General features: G+C 32.0%; 2 protein-coding genes across 3 annotated transcripts; one reads left to right on the top strand and one right to left on the bottom strand.

Annotated features, from left to right (window-relative positions):
* Positions 1-3,319: 3,319 nt before the first annotated feature.
* Positions 3,320-7,508, bottom strand: LOC114192412 (GDT1-like protein 4). Of its 2 annotated transcripts, XM_028082125.2 has the most exons (13): positions 7,261-7,508; positions 7,098-7,166; positions 6,520-6,579; positions 6,323-6,370; positions 6,007-6,095; positions 5,870-5,906; positions 5,736-5,783; positions 4,981-5,049; positions 4,785-4,829; positions 4,644-4,705; positions 4,324-4,396; positions 3,903-3,989; positions 3,320-3,455 (listed from the first exon to the last, which is right to left on the bottom strand). In XM_028082125.2, the coding sequence occupies exons 1-12, from the start codon at positions 7,276-7,278 to the stop codon at positions 3,918-3,920; spliced, it is 690 nt and encodes a 229-aa protein (XP_027937926.1). In that variant the 5' UTR covers positions 7,279-7,508; the 3' UTR covers positions 3,320-3,455; positions 3,903-3,917. The 2 variants fall into 2 exon arrangements, with proteins under 2 accessions (XP_027937926.1, XP_027937925.1); XM_028082124.2 differs by lacking the exon at positions 3,320-3,455 and having other exon boundaries at positions 3,667-3,989.
* A 4,562-nt stretch (positions 7,509-12,070) lies between these two features.
* Positions 12,071-16,256, top strand: LOC114192232 (uncharacterized). The gene is made up of 7 exons (XM_028081886.1): positions 12,071-12,290; positions 12,504-12,949; positions 13,835-14,018; positions 14,135-14,359; positions 14,461-14,577; positions 15,111-15,344; positions 15,745-16,256. The coding sequence occupies exons 1-7, from the start codon at positions 12,225-12,227 to the stop codon at positions 15,958-15,960; spliced, it is 1,488 nt and encodes a 495-aa protein (XP_027937687.1). The 5' UTR covers positions 12,071-12,224; the 3' UTR covers positions 15,961-16,256.
* Positions 16,257-17,111: the final 855 nt, after the last annotated feature.

Here is a 17,111-nt window from a genome sequence, read left to right as displayed (position 1 = left end):
GAGATTCCCTCCACTCAACAAATCAACAAATCATATACACCAAAACTCCTTTCCTAACTTTTATCTCTTATATATTAAAAACTAAATACGGTATTAATAAAAAATATATATAGCATACAAATAAACTATCGGATGCAATCTCTTATAACCAATCCCATTTCCCCTACAGCAATTATGTTTATCTTTTTGCTGAAATTATATTAAATCACTTGTATATTCTATCTAATTTTAAAATTAACGTTCAACTCCTTTATTCATCTAAAAATAATCATCGGAAAAATAAAATATCAAAATTGAAGGACTTTCTTAAATGGAAACTAACAACTCTTTTTTTTTTACGATAAAGCACGGGAGAAAATGTTACTTTATTAAAAACATAATAAACATTTAATAAAATATAAGAGTGAAGAATATTTATTTTAAATCTAAAGAAAAAAAAGTATACTTGTATTGGGTACCGACTTGAAGAAAAAAGTAGGTCAAATCATATATGCATTATAGGTGGAAAATAATGAACAAATGAGTTGAAAACTGAATATTACTTTTTATACAATTTTTTAAAATTTACTAATCAATTTTTTATTTGTTATTCAATTGGATGTACTTCTTATGTACTAGGAATTTGATAACAAGACACAAAAATCAACTCTTATTACATGCAATGAATGAATGACTGACTTGAAAAAAAATATATCAAACCAGATAGGCAAATAAGTGGAGCACAATGCATAAATAAGTAAGGAACTGCGTATTACTTCTCATACAATATTTTAAAATTTACTAATTAATATTTCTTTGTCATCAAATGGGATGTACTTCTAATATACCATGAATTAGATTATAATTACACAAATCGATCCTTATTGGTTGCACTAGGAGGATGGTTTGAACAAAAAATTAGGTAAAATCAGATCTGTAATCTAAGTGGAATACAATGAACAAATGACTATTGAATTGCATATTACTTTTTGTACAATTTTTTAAAATTTTCTAATCAATATATTGCTTGCACCAGGTGGCTTGAACAAAAAAATGGGTTAAATCAGATCTGCAATCTAAGTGGGGTACAATGAACAAATGACTTTTGAACTGCATATTACTTTTTGTACAATTTTTTAAAATTTACTAATCAATTTTTTTTTCATCCAATGAGATGTACTTCTATGTACAATGCATTTGATTATAAGTTACACAAATCAACCCAAATTGCTTGCACTAGCTGGCTGGCTTGAACAAAAATATAGGTTAAATCACATCTGCAATGTAAGTGGGATATTATGAACAAATGACTTTTGAATTGCATATTACTTTTTGTACAATTTTTTAAAATTTACCGGCCAATATTTTTTTGTTTATCAAATGGATGTACTTCTATGTACCAAGAATTTAATTATAAGTTACATAAATCAATCTTTATTCCGGTCAAATAGGATCTGCAATCTAAGTGGGAAACAATGAACAAAATGAGTTTTGAACTGCATATTACTTTTTGTACAATTTTTTTAAAATTTACTAATCAATCTTATTTTTGTTATACAACAAGATGTACTTCTATGTACAATGAATTTAATTATAAGTTACACAAATCAACCCTTATTGTTTGCACTAGGTGGTTGAGATCTAAGTGGGAAACCATGAACAAATAAGTAGGGATCTGCATATTACTTTTTGTACATTTTTTTAAAACTTAGTAATCAATATTTTGTTTGTTATCCAATGAGACATACTTCTTATATACTACGAATTTGTGAGGAGTTGTGTATTACTTCTCATACAATATTTTAAAATTTACTAATTAATCTTTCTATATACTTCTAATATAGGATGGATTTAATTATAAGTCACACAAATCAACCCTTATTACTTACCCTAGGTGACGACTGACTTGAAGAAAAAATTATGTCAAATCAGATCTGAAATTGAAATGGGGAACAATAAACAAATGGATTGGGAACTGCATATTACTTTTCTTTTCTTTTTTTGTCATTTAAGAGGATGTACTTCTTATATACTATGAATTTGATTATAAATTACACAAATCAACTCTTATTACTTGTACTAGATGATTGACTTGAAGAAGAAAAAAAATAAGTCAAATCATAACTTCAATATAGGTGGAGAATAGTGAATAAATAAGTGGAGAACTGCATATTATTTTTTGTACAATATCTATAAATTTATTGATCAATCTACATGATCGGCTTGAAGAAAAAAATAGATCCGGCTCAAAAAAAAGAAGATCAAATCGTATCTAGAACATAAGTAGTGAATAGTGAACAAAGAGGAGTGAGAGATTGCATAGTACTTTTGTACAATTTTGTTAAATTTACCGATCAATATTTTGTTGATATCCAATGAGATATATTTCTTATATATACCACAAATTTGATTATAAGTTATACAAATCAACCTTTATTACCTTCACCAGGTGGCTAAGTTTGCAAACTTCGTAAAGTTAATAACTTTATATTTTATAACTATTTATGTAGGCATGGGTTTATACCACAAAATTAACCATTCATTTTGAGTTATAATAATTCAATAGCAATATTTTTAAATAAACGTATTTTGTAGTTCAATTATGATTGAATCAATAATTGTAAAATACTTGTTTAATATTATGTAATAAACCAAAAAATTATACAAAAATTAAATCATCTAAATTCTAAATATAAAAGACATCTTATTATACAAGATAACAAAATAATCAAGAAATAATAAAACATGCCCTATCCCCGTGATTTTTTATTTTAAAAATCTTTAAAACAAAAAAAAAATCTGCCATTAAATTTTTCCTAAATTTAGTTAATCTTGTAAATTGTCAATATCGTGGATGGCCTAACCAATTATCGATTCAATAAATCAAACCGAGCAATTGGTTTCTTTTTAATTTCTTTATAAATTGAAAAATGTCAAGTCTTACATATTTGTGTAAACACTTTCACGAGAAACACGCCTTTACAAAACTTAATTCAGTCACAAACAAGAAAATATTGCTTCTGGTCCAACATTGTTTGGGTTGTATGACCAACTGGAACAAAAAGAGTCACTTTTAAAGAACACATTTTTTTTTGTATGAACATTTTTTTAAACGGTAGGAGAGGCTGGATATGATGGGAAGTCACTGGTCAGAAACTTCATGAACATTGAACAGCAAGAATTTAATTGTTCGGTGGGGCGGTTCTGAAATTTTAATCTTGTTACAGGTGAAATTATCAGGGTCAAGTATGACTTGTACTATGGTACATGACACTTTGGGAGGGAACAATGCTAAACTAAAGATTAGCCTTGTGAGACAAAAATAACATGCGATATCAAGTTACAGCACTTGGGATGGAGGGTTCTACCCATTTTTATATGAACTTAGAAAGGAAAGATTATTGTACATATCAAGTGCATTCAAATTGAGACCTAACCAGTTTCACTCCAGTGACGGAAAAGCTTTTTCATCCCCTCTACACAAGCAAGGACAAAAAAGATCACCCCGGGAGCATTAATTCAACAGTGTCAACATCATACGCATACAAGCAAGCTTTGTTTTCCTCCCCAACCCAACCCCAACAACCCCCCCTAAAACAAAAAAACGTGTCCTTTGTAATATTCCTCAAGCATTGGAAATTTGCACATGGATTTAATTGATGGAGCAAAGAATACAATGAGAGAATATGTAAAAAGGCACGTGCTTATCTTAAAAGAACAATCCACTCAAGTTGACATGTTGAATTTGGCTCTGGTTCTACAGTGCTAACATTATTTTGAACTACAAAAGGGTGAAGAGAATGAAATCTACGACCCAGGAGGGTTAGACATGAAGCTGAGGTCTTCCGGCAACCAATTCCAATCATTACAACAAACATGCTTTCAATCATGTCTAGTAAAGTGCACAAAGAATAATCACTAACCAATAGCACAGCCCTTCATGATTCCACAGGAGAAAGGAATGATTGAATTCCAAAAACAATAAAAAGGATTCCACCGGAAAGTGCAACCTGCAAATTATTGAGTACAACATCAAGAAGATAACATACACACACTCAGCTTACTGCTCTATACCACAATTGGACACTACACCCCAAAGTGTTCTAATGGCTCATGGTTATATTGTACTATTTTTGTTCACATGTTGCACTTGCATCCATTTCATTATTCCATCAATTCTATTCTTATATACTCTGTTTTCTTGGTAGTCTGAAACTAAATTTGAATTATTTAAACTTGATGTATGAGGACGTTCTAAGATACGAAATATTGAATTTAAAATGAGTTCAGAAAGAAAAACAGATGGACACGAGCAGTAAAATTAAAAGGATTAGAAATTGTTACAATTTTTTCGGATATCTGAGAAGCTAAACTCTTCCCTCCAATAACAGCAGCAGAGGTGCACAACGCTTGTCCCCTGTGAAAAAACAATTAACAATTATACTCCTCTCATCCACAATTTCAGGACCTCAACATTACATTTATGCCTCCTAACAAACACTACGCATTTGCAAGGTAAGTAAACATGTATGCAGAATTACAGTAACAAATCATTGAAATAAAAATGTGCCATCATGGACAACCCAAGGATAGGTAGTCGTCAAAGACTCGAGAAAATAGGCTGACTCAAAAATAAAGTCAGAAAACTACAAGCCAAAACTTACAGAATTCCCCCGAGAACCACACCAAATGGATTCTCATCTGCAGCCAAACCTATGGTAGCCAGCTGAAAAAGAAAGTAATGCTTAATGAAGTGATGAAGCAGTCTCCATTCTCCAATAAAGGAGCTTATTCAATGTGCTCACCTGGCTTTTGTCACCCCATTCACCAAAAAAAGTGATAGAGAATGCCTGCAGAATAAGGATGATAAAGGGAATCAAATTTAACCTAGTTCAGTGTTTAATTGCACAATGTATAAAGATACTACGATTATTAGTTTATCACCCAGATCAGTTTTCAACAACATACTGTATAGAGGTACCACCATTAATAGTTTATTACCTGTAGAAAGATAGGAGAGAAAAACTGAGATAAAAATGACCGCTGCTCCTTTTTAGTGGCATCATCAACCTGGGAAATGAGACATGGTATATACAATATCAGAACAGTAAATATATAGCATTTGAGAATTCTGCTTTATGTTAATATCATAATCAACTAGAGGTTGGCAATAAGTTGCATAAATTCTCATCGAGTCCTTAAAACACGAGTCATCCAAATTTCAAATTTTGGTCTTGAAGCTTTGCCTACAAGATGTTATGTGCCTTACCTGATCTGATATTGACAACTTATAAAGCAATTGATTTAAAATGGAGTTATTAAGAGCCTCTTTCTTGGATTATGTAGTAATAGTTGCAAACTCAAACTTCCAAGTACTAATCATGAGTTATAAAGTAAATAAAATGTACTCTATTAAATAAGTACGTAAGGGGTGTCATAGGTGGTATTTGGGTAGCTTACTCAGGGTTTATGAATCTAGTTCGTAACCTCCTATGAGCTTTTTTTTCACCTTATTTTCGTGAAGTTGTAAAAATAAGTCCTTTTTTGGCTTGTATCAGTAAGCTTCACAGTCAAACTTATAAATATGCTCTCTATTAAACAATATCTTATTGCATAAATGTTTAACTGTGTTGTTTACCCAAATGGGCCCATTTTATGAGATATGATCATGTACGCCTTAAAATCAAAAAGAGAATGACACGAGGACAGACAAAAATTAAGGAAATGAAAATTTTATAAAACAGATATTATCTTACCTTGTTGCTATTTTTTGCAGCTCCATTATTAGCCTTCCAATCTTTATCCTAATAACAGAACAAGGGTGCTATGAAGAAGACAATAAAAAGTCAACCTAAAATAAGAAATCGAAAATAGAGGTAAAAATATTAACCAATTTAGCTTCAACTTCAGCCAATTCTTCAGCCTCCCTGTCCATCAAATAAAATCATTAAGCACAAGTCAAAGATTCAAGCTTATTGTCAATAGAAAAGGGTGAGCAAGTTGATGTGATGGATAAATAATAATCACCCTTGTTCAAATAATGCATCTTTCAAGGACCAAAGCCCAAACACCAAGAATAACAATGTAGTAATGTGATGAGTCCAAGTACGGGAAATCTGCAGAATTATATGAATATCACTAAAGGCAGAAATCAAGGAAGAGTAATTTAGCCAAACATGAGTTAGATAAACACCCACTAACGCATATGTGCCAGATATCTATTCTCAATGCATACAACATATTAATCAATGAACTGATACCATGGCATTTCTTAAGAAATCTATAGGAATAAAAAAATAGTGATGAGAATTGTAAAGCGAGACCAGAATCAGAGAATACTCACCAGATTAGGAGCAGCCCAGCCAACAAGAGCAGACAGAATGGTCATCACCTAGAATTTTCAAAATTAACAAGGAATCATGAAACTCGAAAAGGAGGAAGAAGAAAGACCTATATCAGACAATAGACAAATTATCCAACCTTCAAAAAAGATAATACAGTGCAGTTAAAAATAAAGGAGAAACGAGAAAAGAAACTTACAATCAAAGATGATAAGCAACCTGATAAGACTAGACGCCGTGGGTGCCTCATAGCCAGTATCTTGAATAAGTATCATAATATGAAACAGTCAGAGTTCTAATTAATTTCTACTAGCAAGATTACAAAATACAAATATAAAGGTCTTTCCTCTTTGTGTGGAACTATGGAACGAGATAACAAATAAAAACACTAATCATTTCTTCAAACACACTACACAAAAAATGGCTCCCACGTGAGTTTGCCGGTAACAGAGCAGTGAAGAATGTTTTACACAAATTCAATTAACAGAGGAAACAACTGAATACATATTTGAATATTCACAGATACTTGTTCAGTGCCTAGGCCAAATTCCAAACAATACACACACAACAGAACTACTCCATAAAAAGATAATAACAACAAACAGAAAATATTATGTCAGTTGGTTTCAGTCCAGAACACCACTCCAACCGTCCAGACAGGCTGGCCCACATAAACCAACCAATTAATCCGGTGCAGCTGATAACAAGATCTACCGACGAAATAGAAAACTGTAGAACAGGGCTAGAAAAAACACTCGAGAAAAGGTAGAAACTAACCGCAGCAGCGAAAAATGTTTTGTCGCCGATCTCCGAGAGAATAGTCATGGCCAGGGACTTCGTGAAACCCTAATGAAAAAAGGAATACAAAGAATACGATTAATGTTAATGAAATCAGAAATCGAGAGAAGATAATCTTGTATGACAATAAAAGGGAAAGCACCTGAACGATTGAGCTCATGTTGGCTGAGCGAAGAAGAAGGACTCGGAGAGAGAGAGAGAGATTGAAGACTGTGTTGTGTTGTTGGTTGAAGTGAAAGTCGCCTGAGACCGAAGCTAGAAGGAAGGTGACAAAAGCTCAGAGTGACATGTGCGGGTGAGTGCGTTTCTCTTTTAAAAAAAATGTATTTTCTGCAGAGCACGGAATTCAATTCCCTTCTCAGAATCTGGATAAAAAAAATTAAAAATAACCATAGCAGAAAGATGCTTCTCTTTTTACATTTTTTCTATTTCTACACATTGCGTTTTATTTAAGTTTGGACTCTGTTCAAAAGATGCCTTTTTCTTCCAAATTATAACAATTTTAAAATGATTACAAAGTTTTCGTGTGTTTTTTTAACACACTATATAAATTGATTTTAGCCTTACAAAATTTTGAAAAGTTTATTTTATTATTCTTATCGTCATAATTATTGAAAATAATGAAAGATTTTAATTACGTTGATTTTATGGTGAACAATAAATCGTCATAACAAAAACAAATAAATGCACCGCATAAACTATTTTTCGGCGGCACGCAGTTGCAAAGAGACATTTTATAACTACTTAAATAAATAATTTAGTCTTTTTTGTTTTGTGATTTTTTTCTGAAAAAAAAAAAATCAATGAATATGTGTGTTGTGTTATTTGTGTTGAGAGCATTCTGATAGAATAAGAATAAGAACAATGTGAAAAGAAAATAACATTTAACATTTGATCATTGCATCCCAACGTAAATTATAATAAAAACTTTTTTTTTTTGCGTAAATTCAAAGTTCTATTAAATAACTTGTTTCTTAAATTGGGACAATTAAATAGTTTAAAATTTGCACATAATATTAACTAGGAAAGTTATAAATACAATATTTAGAGATATCATTTATGATCATCTTGTAATGAATATTTTAAGAATTATATTTAAGGTATTTTACAATTTGTTAACCATGTAAAAAAATTAGAGTGACATTGTACCAAATAAGCTAATTAAAAAATAGCAAAAAAAGGTATTGTGTCTTGTCTTCCATGTTTAACTTTTGAAGTTTATTTTAATGCTAAAAAACATAAAGTGTCTGTTTGCGTTTGGAAATGGTACTAACAAAGTAATGGATAATATTCAACCTCAAATCACCTTTTCTTGGTTCTCATACGTAGAGACATGAGGATCACAAAAATAAATTAGGGTACCGGGCTCAATAAAAACCATTTTTGGAAGCTTCTTCTCCTTTTTCATTTTCTTCAAAGTGAAGCATCCAAGTACTTGAACACCATTTTATACATAAGAGATAAAAAATATTAATACCACATTTAACCTAATCTCGATACGTTAAATTTATGATTTTCTTTATCTTATAGCGTTTAATTTATTATTGAAATTTTGAGTTACACTTTACACATTTTTTACCTAAAATTGTTAACACTTGGTTTTATTTTTTAGTTTGGACATGAAATCCTATTTCAAAATATCACTTTTATCTCCTTGTTACACAAATAAATAAATAAATCTTGGAAAATTAAATATCCATCTGAAAAATCAAGTTCCATGAGAAGCACGTTATTGCATGGGCATTAAACAATATAAGTGATGATGTAATTGGACACTCTTATGACCAAAACTAAAAGCTAACAACTACCATACACTGATATAGGACAATTGATTACCTTTCAATGGAAAGAGATGTTTGACATTTGGAAATTTTTAACCTCACTTTCTTTGTTTATTCCTTGAAAGTCGGAGATTGATTAATGACCAATTAGGTGAAGATGGAGAGAATAAACAAAAAATATCAATGAAATCGTTATTGTGTTCAAAGTACAAGTAATTAGACTCTTAATCCAACTTGTGTTTTTGCATTTCACATTTCTACTTGCATATCTCCTTCTAAAACAAATGAGAATCTAGGTTTCTTCTTTAGTGGCAAAGTTTAGAATTATTTGAGATGTTAAATATGTGTTTAGATAAATAGTCATTTAAATATTAAAATATTGATATATTTTACTTTTAGTATAATAAAAATACTTTTGTTTTGATATAATAATTCTGAGTGATTATCAATAAGATTGAACGCATATTTTATCTGTAGTAATGGTTATGTGTACTTGTTAAAAATTAATAATTTTAAATTTATAAAATAAAAAATAAATGATAAAAAATTATTTTTAAATTAGTCACAATAATTACAAAATAAACATGTATTCAATTATCTAAATCAATAGTCAAGTTGAAATCAAATTTTGGACTAACCCAATACTTGCCATGGACCGATGATCCCAATTGTTAGGCCCAAAATCAAACAAGCCTAGTATCACTTAAAACTAAAGCCTATACTAACACAGTAGGATCCGTGCGATTGACAAACAATTAAAAACACTTTAAAATTCAATAAATTTAGTCTATAAGTAAATTAACTTATGAAAGTTTTTAACTCATATAAACTAATTTATAAAACTTTTTTTAAAGTAGCTATAGGAAAAATTTACCATGCACCACCTTAAAAATCGGTCGCAGCAATCTGCAGTATTAGTTATTTCGTAATGGGACAAACTTTTACTTTGTAAAATCTTGATTCTTAGTTATAAACTATTAAATTAATTATTAATATTTTATTCATGATTTTCTTTTAAATAATCATTCTCTTTTTTTTAAATAGTTAGTTTTCAGGTTAACATTGTCTTGCTTGCAAAATAAAATCTATATGTCCGAATATAGTATGTGTTAACATCGTCTTTGTACAGAAGAAAATCTATGTGCTTAATTAAGCTGTCATAACCATCAATATTAGCATTTTCTTTCTATAAAAGAAAATATGGGTGCTCATATAGCTTACACTGAACATCATTACTGATATTGGCTTTGTGCAAAAGAAAGTTTGTGTTAAAATAGTCTGTATTAAGTGTTCGCTTACGTGCTAAATAGCACGCACTAGATATCAATGCTAACTTTGTTTTTGGGAAATAAATAAATAAAGATGCCCTCAATAACTTTTGTGATAACCTGATTGACTCTGAATTCCTACCCAATAGTTTATGTTAAACATCGGTGTCTTTTTGAAAAAAATAAAAACAAGAACATGTGTTTAACAATCTTTGTGTCGTAGTTACCTCTTGGCTTTTACTCAATAATTTCTGGTAAATGTTAATGCTAACATTTCCTTTGTGTTAAATAAAGATCTCTTAACCCTATCATAACACAAACAATTCGTACTAAGTGTCAAATTTGAATTTATTCATCTATAATTTGAACACTTTTAGATTATCTTGAATATTTGAATATGGGAGATTGTGATTCATCTGAGATAGCAAGTATTGAGTTTTAGATGAGTATAAGACGTTGACTGTATTTATGTTTATATATTGGGTTTGAGATTGTTGTGGATTGTAGAATTATCTTGTGATGGAAGCCAGCTGGACCAAGTCACAAAGAGTGAGATTCCTAGTGACACAATTATTGAGAGAAAGATTATTGCAGGTAGGTAACATCAGTTGTCTTATGGCGTAGACCAAGTAAGGAAAAATATAATTTGACAAAGTTTTATTAACAAATTTTTGACAAAGTACACATGACAATACTTTAATGGATAAAATAAATGTTGACTTAGAAAAATAAAAAAATGTTTGGTGTGTGTTAAAAAACAAACTTTGTCAAACTTTATTAAGAAAATGTTTGTCAAATGATCAGAGTCCGACCAAGTCATAATCAAACTGTAACACTTTAAATATTTAACTTTTTAAGTAAAAAAAATTGTACCTTGACTAATCATTAAAGCTTTTGATGATAAATGTTCTGTCTGACATTTGATACAAACCCACTTAAAGATAAGAAATACATACGAAAGTACTTTCTATTTCCATAAAGTAATAGAGTGAATAATAATTCTAATTTTTCTATAAATCATTATGTTTACTAAATAAACACATAATGTATTTTAACTTAAATTTCTTTCCAATTTTAGCATGAACAACATATATATTGGTCTTCATGTCCTTTTAAATAAAAAATATGGTTACCAGTAGTGATTTAGAAAAGATTGGATATGAAATACTTTTGAGCAATGATATTGAAATTAATTACAATTTCAAATATTAAAGTTAATTTTAGTTTAAGTATGGATAGAAGTATATCTTGTAATTCTTACATAAGAAATCGCGATTATATTATTCACGATTTTATACTAATTTTTTGTTCATTTATTTATTTATTTTATGATTTAGATTATACAATTTAAGAAATAAAAAACTAAGGTCAAAATTTGGTTTATTCAGATCTTAATTCTGAACCAAAAGGAAAAAAACAGAGAATTTGACTTTCTAGAAATGAAATTTGTAGCTGCTCCCGTTAACATTGTTAGATCAGTAAATACTTATTTTTCAAAATTTATTACCAAATATTGTGTGTATATGGGAATTTATTCTGGCAATGTGTGGTAGTTGGAAAATTTTTACCTTTTTTCAGACCATTTCCCTCAATTTTACAGAAAAGTGAAAATTAAAACATATAATGGAAGCAGCCAAACCATGGCATTACAATCACATAAAGCGCGTGGTCGATAGAAACCCACCGAAAACACTGTTTATGAAAATGGAACTACACTGTGTTTGTATAAGAAGGCATAGAAAAAAAATGTAAATAATGTTTAATATTTTTATTAATTACTAGACTAAAATTAGATACTACTTAATATATGTCAAATAAACAATGACCATATTTCTATCCAAATTTGTCCTTGACTGTAAAAAAAATATAGTAAATATTAGTATTAGTATACTGTACCATTGTTGAAACGCAAACCCTAGAAAATAAAATTAATCCTTTGTTCTTCACCCAAAACCATTGACTTGTCCCCTCGGAGGTTTCGCCTCATTTTCTTATGTTTACCAAATTCATAATTTATTCTACGTAGACAAGACAATGTTTCTTCTCCATTGCTCATAATGATGGATTCCCCGTCTTCCTCTTCATCCTCCTCCGAGTTCGTTTCCATAGCCACCGCCAATCAGGTACCTCAACTCCTTCCTGTTTTTAACTCTCTCAAATCAATCATTTTCGATGTATTTCTCTATCTACCTCGTCAATTCAGTGTTTAGGACTATTTTCTTAATCTGGGTACAGCCAGTTACACTCATTTGCCAACACACTGTAATAGCTGTGTTTGATGTACTTAATGCCTAAAAAGGATCACTTTGGAACTTGATTGTTGTGAATTGTGATAGAGTGCGGCCAGGAGCAGTGGAGAAGGGGTGGCTACGGAGCAGTCGCGGCGGTGGCACGACGTGTTCTGGTTAGGAATATTCTTAATCCATTTGATTGGGCTTGGGTTCCTTCTGGGGGTTCTTGGTCTAAATAGGTTCGAGAGAGAGAATAGACTTAACATTGACAAGTTTACCTCCCGGTTTTCTGAGAACCAATCCGGGTTGACTGAGACTTACTGGCCCCTTTATGCTGCTGCTGGTGGGGTTGGGACTGTTCTTGGATGGGGTTGGTTGTTGTTGTTGGGCTCCCAGGCAACTCAAATGATGAAGGTGTCTGTTCACATACTCACCACTTACCTTGCTGTGGTCAGTGTTTTGTGTTTCTGGACTGGCCAGATTTTCTGGGGGGTTGCTTTTGCCATTGGAGCTCTTCTGCAGTTCCTTTATGTCATATCAGTCATAGACAGGTATTGGCCTTTACATGTTTTATGTTGGTGTGGATTTCAGTTGTTTTCTTGTTACTCAAATTGTGGACCGTAATAGTGGTCACGGACTCGGTTCGATTAAGTAGGTGATTTGGAACTTGAATCTTGACTTTTGCTTATGGAGAAAACTTGGTTAAAGAGGGACAACTCACCATTAGATGAATAGGAGATTAATATCAGTAACTGACTGGAGATAATTATTGTAATCATACGTGTATCCGAAAATGTTGTGGGTTGTAGACTTGACCTTGAATGTTGATGTTTTTATTAATGGTGTGTTTGAGAAGCCGCTTTAAATCCCATCAAAATCTTTCAGTCACGTTTAATTTATCGGAATGTATGAAATGGCCGTTCAAAGTGGGAAACACACACGCACTAAGAATACTTGGCTAGTGTTTTGTTTTTTGGTATCAATTCACTGTTTGTTTAGAATCTAAAAATGAATGTGTTTACCGCCCTCATATAAGCAAATGGGACTGGATAGTAAGGTATTCTGAATATATTGGTTTATCTGATAGTCAACAATGCATCCTGCTTTAGCTTTCTTCTTTGTCCTATGCAGTGAATGTGGTGGTTGATTGACACATTTTGTAGGAGAATATCACTGTTATGCAATTTTGAATATATTCTCTCTGTTTGCCATTCAATCCCTACGGTTTCAACAGTCTCCAATCCCTGGAGATGCAAATAAGTAGCTGTTAACTTGTTATATTCAGTTTTTACAGAATTTTTCTTTGGGTGTCTTCAAAGATTAATGTTGCCAGCTTCTGATTTTGTGGTTAAGGTTTTTCTGCCGCTTCTGTTTAGCCTTTTGTGAAATTGGTTGAGTCCGTAAGATAGTTCATTGTGGCTTCTTTCCTTTTCCAGACTCCCATTTACGATGTTGATTCTGCAGAAGGCTGTGAAGATGATTTGGAATCTTCCTGAGGTTATGAGAGTGGCATATGTTTTTATGTTTGTTGTGCTTTTATGGATGGCCTTATGGTCATTTGGAGCAGCAGGTGTTGTGGCTTCAAGCATGGGTGATGGTGGACGCTGGTGGCTTCTTGTGGTGAGCTGGCAAGTTTTTTTCTTCATTCTGTCCTGTTCTTGTTCGAACTGGTTTTGGCATCAGATTACTAGACTTCCCGCATCTGATTATGCTGTTGTTGCAATTCATGTTTGCAGGTTCTCTCTGTGAGCTTGTTTTGGACAGGTGCAGTACTATGTAATACCGTGCATGTTATAGTGTCTGGGATGGTGTTTCTTGTTCTTTTTCATGGTGGTAGAGATGCAGCTTCAATTCCAGCTAACTCCTTAGTGAAATCTCTACAGTATGCTTTAACCACATCGTTTGGCAGCATTTGCTATGGTTCATTATTTACTGCAGCAATTAGGACACTACGATGGAAGGTAACCAATCGTTATGACCAATTTCTAGTTCATCTCTTCAATTTTATGGAGTTTTTTCTTGTTAATTTTTTCTTCTTTTAAAATTTTGTTTTGTCTTTCAGATACGGGGATTTCGGTCTAAGATTGGCAATAACGAGTGTTTACTTTGCCTTGTCGATTTCCTTTTCCATCTCGTGGAGACTCTTGTGCGTTTCTTTAACAAGTATGCCTATGTTCAGGTGCACTTCTGTGACCGTGTCATTAACTAGTCCTCTATATGACAATCAAATACAAGATTTGTGGATTTTCATTTAGTTAAACTGCTGGTATTATGTAGTAAGAATATGTAAAAGTGCCTGGAAATAGGTTCACTGCATTAAATTCAGTTTCAGCCACCCTGAAGTGAAAATCTCTTGTTGAGGATAGTAAAGGGACCAAAGCAGATTCAGTGCTTCCAAAGGAAATGTCATTGCCACTTTGTTGTCATATCTTAATTGTTTTTCAAAGTTAAGGATATAAAGGTTAAAAATGAATTAATAGAATAATTATTACTAGAATTTCAATTACTAAAAATTTAGAAAGATATGAAAAGCATTCCTTCTCTGTGAGCACTCTGCATTACAAGGGCACAAAAAGATTAGCATGGGTTGTTTAAAGCATCTGCCTGTTTTTCCATGATAATTAAGATATAGTGTACGGTCAAGTTGTGTTGAATGTATTGGTTCTTGAAAAACTTATTCTGGAATGTTTTTAATGGTAACCTCCCTTTCAGATTGCTGTTTATGGTAAAAGCTTTAACCGGTCAGCTAGAGATGCATGGGAGTTACTCCAGTCAACCGGGGTTGAAGCACTTGTGGCCTATGATTGTTCTGGTGCTGTGCTTCTAATGGGTACTATTTTTGGTGGTCTGATAACTGGAACTTGCTCTGGTATTTGGGCATGGGTTAAATGGAGTGACAGAATTATTATGATCGGATCCACTTCCATGCTGATGGGGATGGTATTGGTATGTTAAACAATTTCCTTGTTTAAAGCTTGCTCTTGGTGGGACTACCTGTGCTAAACTTTTTTTTTCTAAAATTGGTGAGGAACATTCAATGATTTTCCATATAACCAGTTATTATCAATTGGATTGCATCGGTATAATTGCTTCACACATGGGTTTTTCCATAAATCAAAAGGCTTGTAATGATGCTCTTATCATTTTCCTGAAACATGTTGACCATTAAAATTATTCAAACTACAATGTTGAATTTGCAGTTGTTTTTATATCTACGAATGACAGACAGCTAGATTAATGATGACATGTCTTGTATTCTACGTTCTGTTTGTCGTGTGTTGGCCATGAAATCCGGTCAAAGCTGTACATGGTTGAATGTGACTTAAAATATGCAATTATATTTCAGGTTGGATTGGCAATGGTCGTGGTGGAAAGTGCTGTTACATCCATATACATCTGCTATGCCGAGGACCCCTCATTAATTCAAAGATGGGACGCTGAATTTTTCAACCAAATGTCTGAGACACTTCATCAGCGACTTCAATATAGAAGTGCTCGAGCAAGGGAAGTTTTAACCCACGATCGATTCGATGACCTTGTACCCCAAAATGCACGTATCTGAGGGACCACAATTTTTTGTACTGCAACTTACGACAGTTTGTTTCTTCATTACATCATGTCAAAAACATATTTTTCATTTCATATTTTAAGATGAATTAGGAGGAATAGGAGAAAGTCCAAGGTTGCCTTGTGTATTTTGTATGGGAAAGGGGACAGAGAGACGTAACCGTACCTTGTGATTGTCCTGTCTGAAGGTGTATGAATTGATTTGTACAACTATAAACTACAAAACAATGTACAGTTTCTTTATTTTTGGCAAATAAAAATGGACATAGTAAGAGAATATCAATTTTGTTATCCTTATTTGCATTTCCCCTCCGTCTATGTAATTTAAAATCACAAATTTAGATGAAGAAAAAGTTAGTCAGAAGTATTTATTAAACTAATTGTCAGTACAACGTTGGGTAATAATTATAAATGGATTTATGGGCCCTGTTTTATGGACCTGTATCCATGAGAGTCGGTCCATGTATATGTACATAACAAAGAAGAAAATCACAGCCTGTGTTTGGTCTCATACAGTAATACATTTATAAAAACAAGATTTATATTTGATACATGATGGTATTTGGTTCAGAATTGAAATCATTTGGTACTTCTTAATTGCTGTAACCTTTTTATGTTTTGTTCATTTGAGTATAACATTTTTTCCTAAAACAATCAAAATGAGATAATTTTAAAAGATAAGAAGGTCAAAACTTCAAAGTACACTATTGTTTTTCAGATAAAAGGTTACAATAATAACCTGTAAGCAAAAACAAGTACAATTGTATGGGCGTGCCATTATTATCAGAATTGGGTGAGAAACCAAAGTCCTGTTTATAACAAAGCAGAATGAAACGATTATTCCTAATTACAGATTGTGGTCGAATTAGAAGAACTGAAATAGATATGTCTAGATTTTGTTGTACATTTTTGTTTTGGGTGAGAAGAGAAGGTACCCTGTACGCAAGACCTGCAACTTTCTGTGTAATGTTTGAATAGATGATAAGATTGATTGTACCAGTTTAGCATCACTTTCATTTATTTGTAACCAGTTTTGAATTTTCATATTTTTCGGTCTCTTTATTTCTTTTATGCAAATAAAAGGTGGTGTGTCTGACAGAAAAAGAGTTAGAAAGGATGCGTGATAGAGTGCAAATGGCGAATAAA

This window comes from Vigna unguiculata, chromosome 7 (assembly GCF_037176805.1).
Source record: "Vigna unguiculata cultivar grain cowpea cultivar isolate G323 ecotype 2 chromosome 7, ASM3717680v1, whole genome shotgun sequence".
In the NCBI taxonomy this organism is placed as follows: domain Eukaryota; kingdom Viridiplantae; phylum Streptophyta; class Magnoliopsida; order Fabales; family Fabaceae; genus Vigna; species Vigna unguiculata.
This window is presented reverse-complemented; position numbering and strand designations above follow the sequence as displayed.

Bases quoted from the DNA above. Each gene is read 5' to 3' on its own strand.
- LOC114192232 (XM_028081886.1), top strand. From the start codon at position 12,225: ATGATGGATTCCCCGTCTTCCTCTTCATCCTCCTCCGAGTTCGTTTCC. The intron at 12,291-12,503 runs GTACCTCAACTC...GAATTGTGATAG, and splicing joins CCATAGCCACCGCCAATCAG to AGTGCGGCCAGGAGCAGTGG. The intron at 14,578-15,110 runs GTGCACTTCTGT...CCTCCCTTTCAG, and splicing joins ACAAGTATGCCTATGTTCAG to ATTGCTGTTTATGGTAAAAG.
- LOC114192412 (XM_028082125.2), bottom strand. The intron at 5,907-6,006 runs GTGATTATTATT...TTTGATGGACAG, and splicing joins GATGCATTATTTGAACAAGG to GGAGGCTGAAGAATTGGCTG. The intron at 4,397-4,643 runs GTAAGTTTTGGC...GTTTTTTCACAG, and splicing joins GTGGTTCTCGGGGGAATTCT to GGGACAAGCGTTGTGCACCT.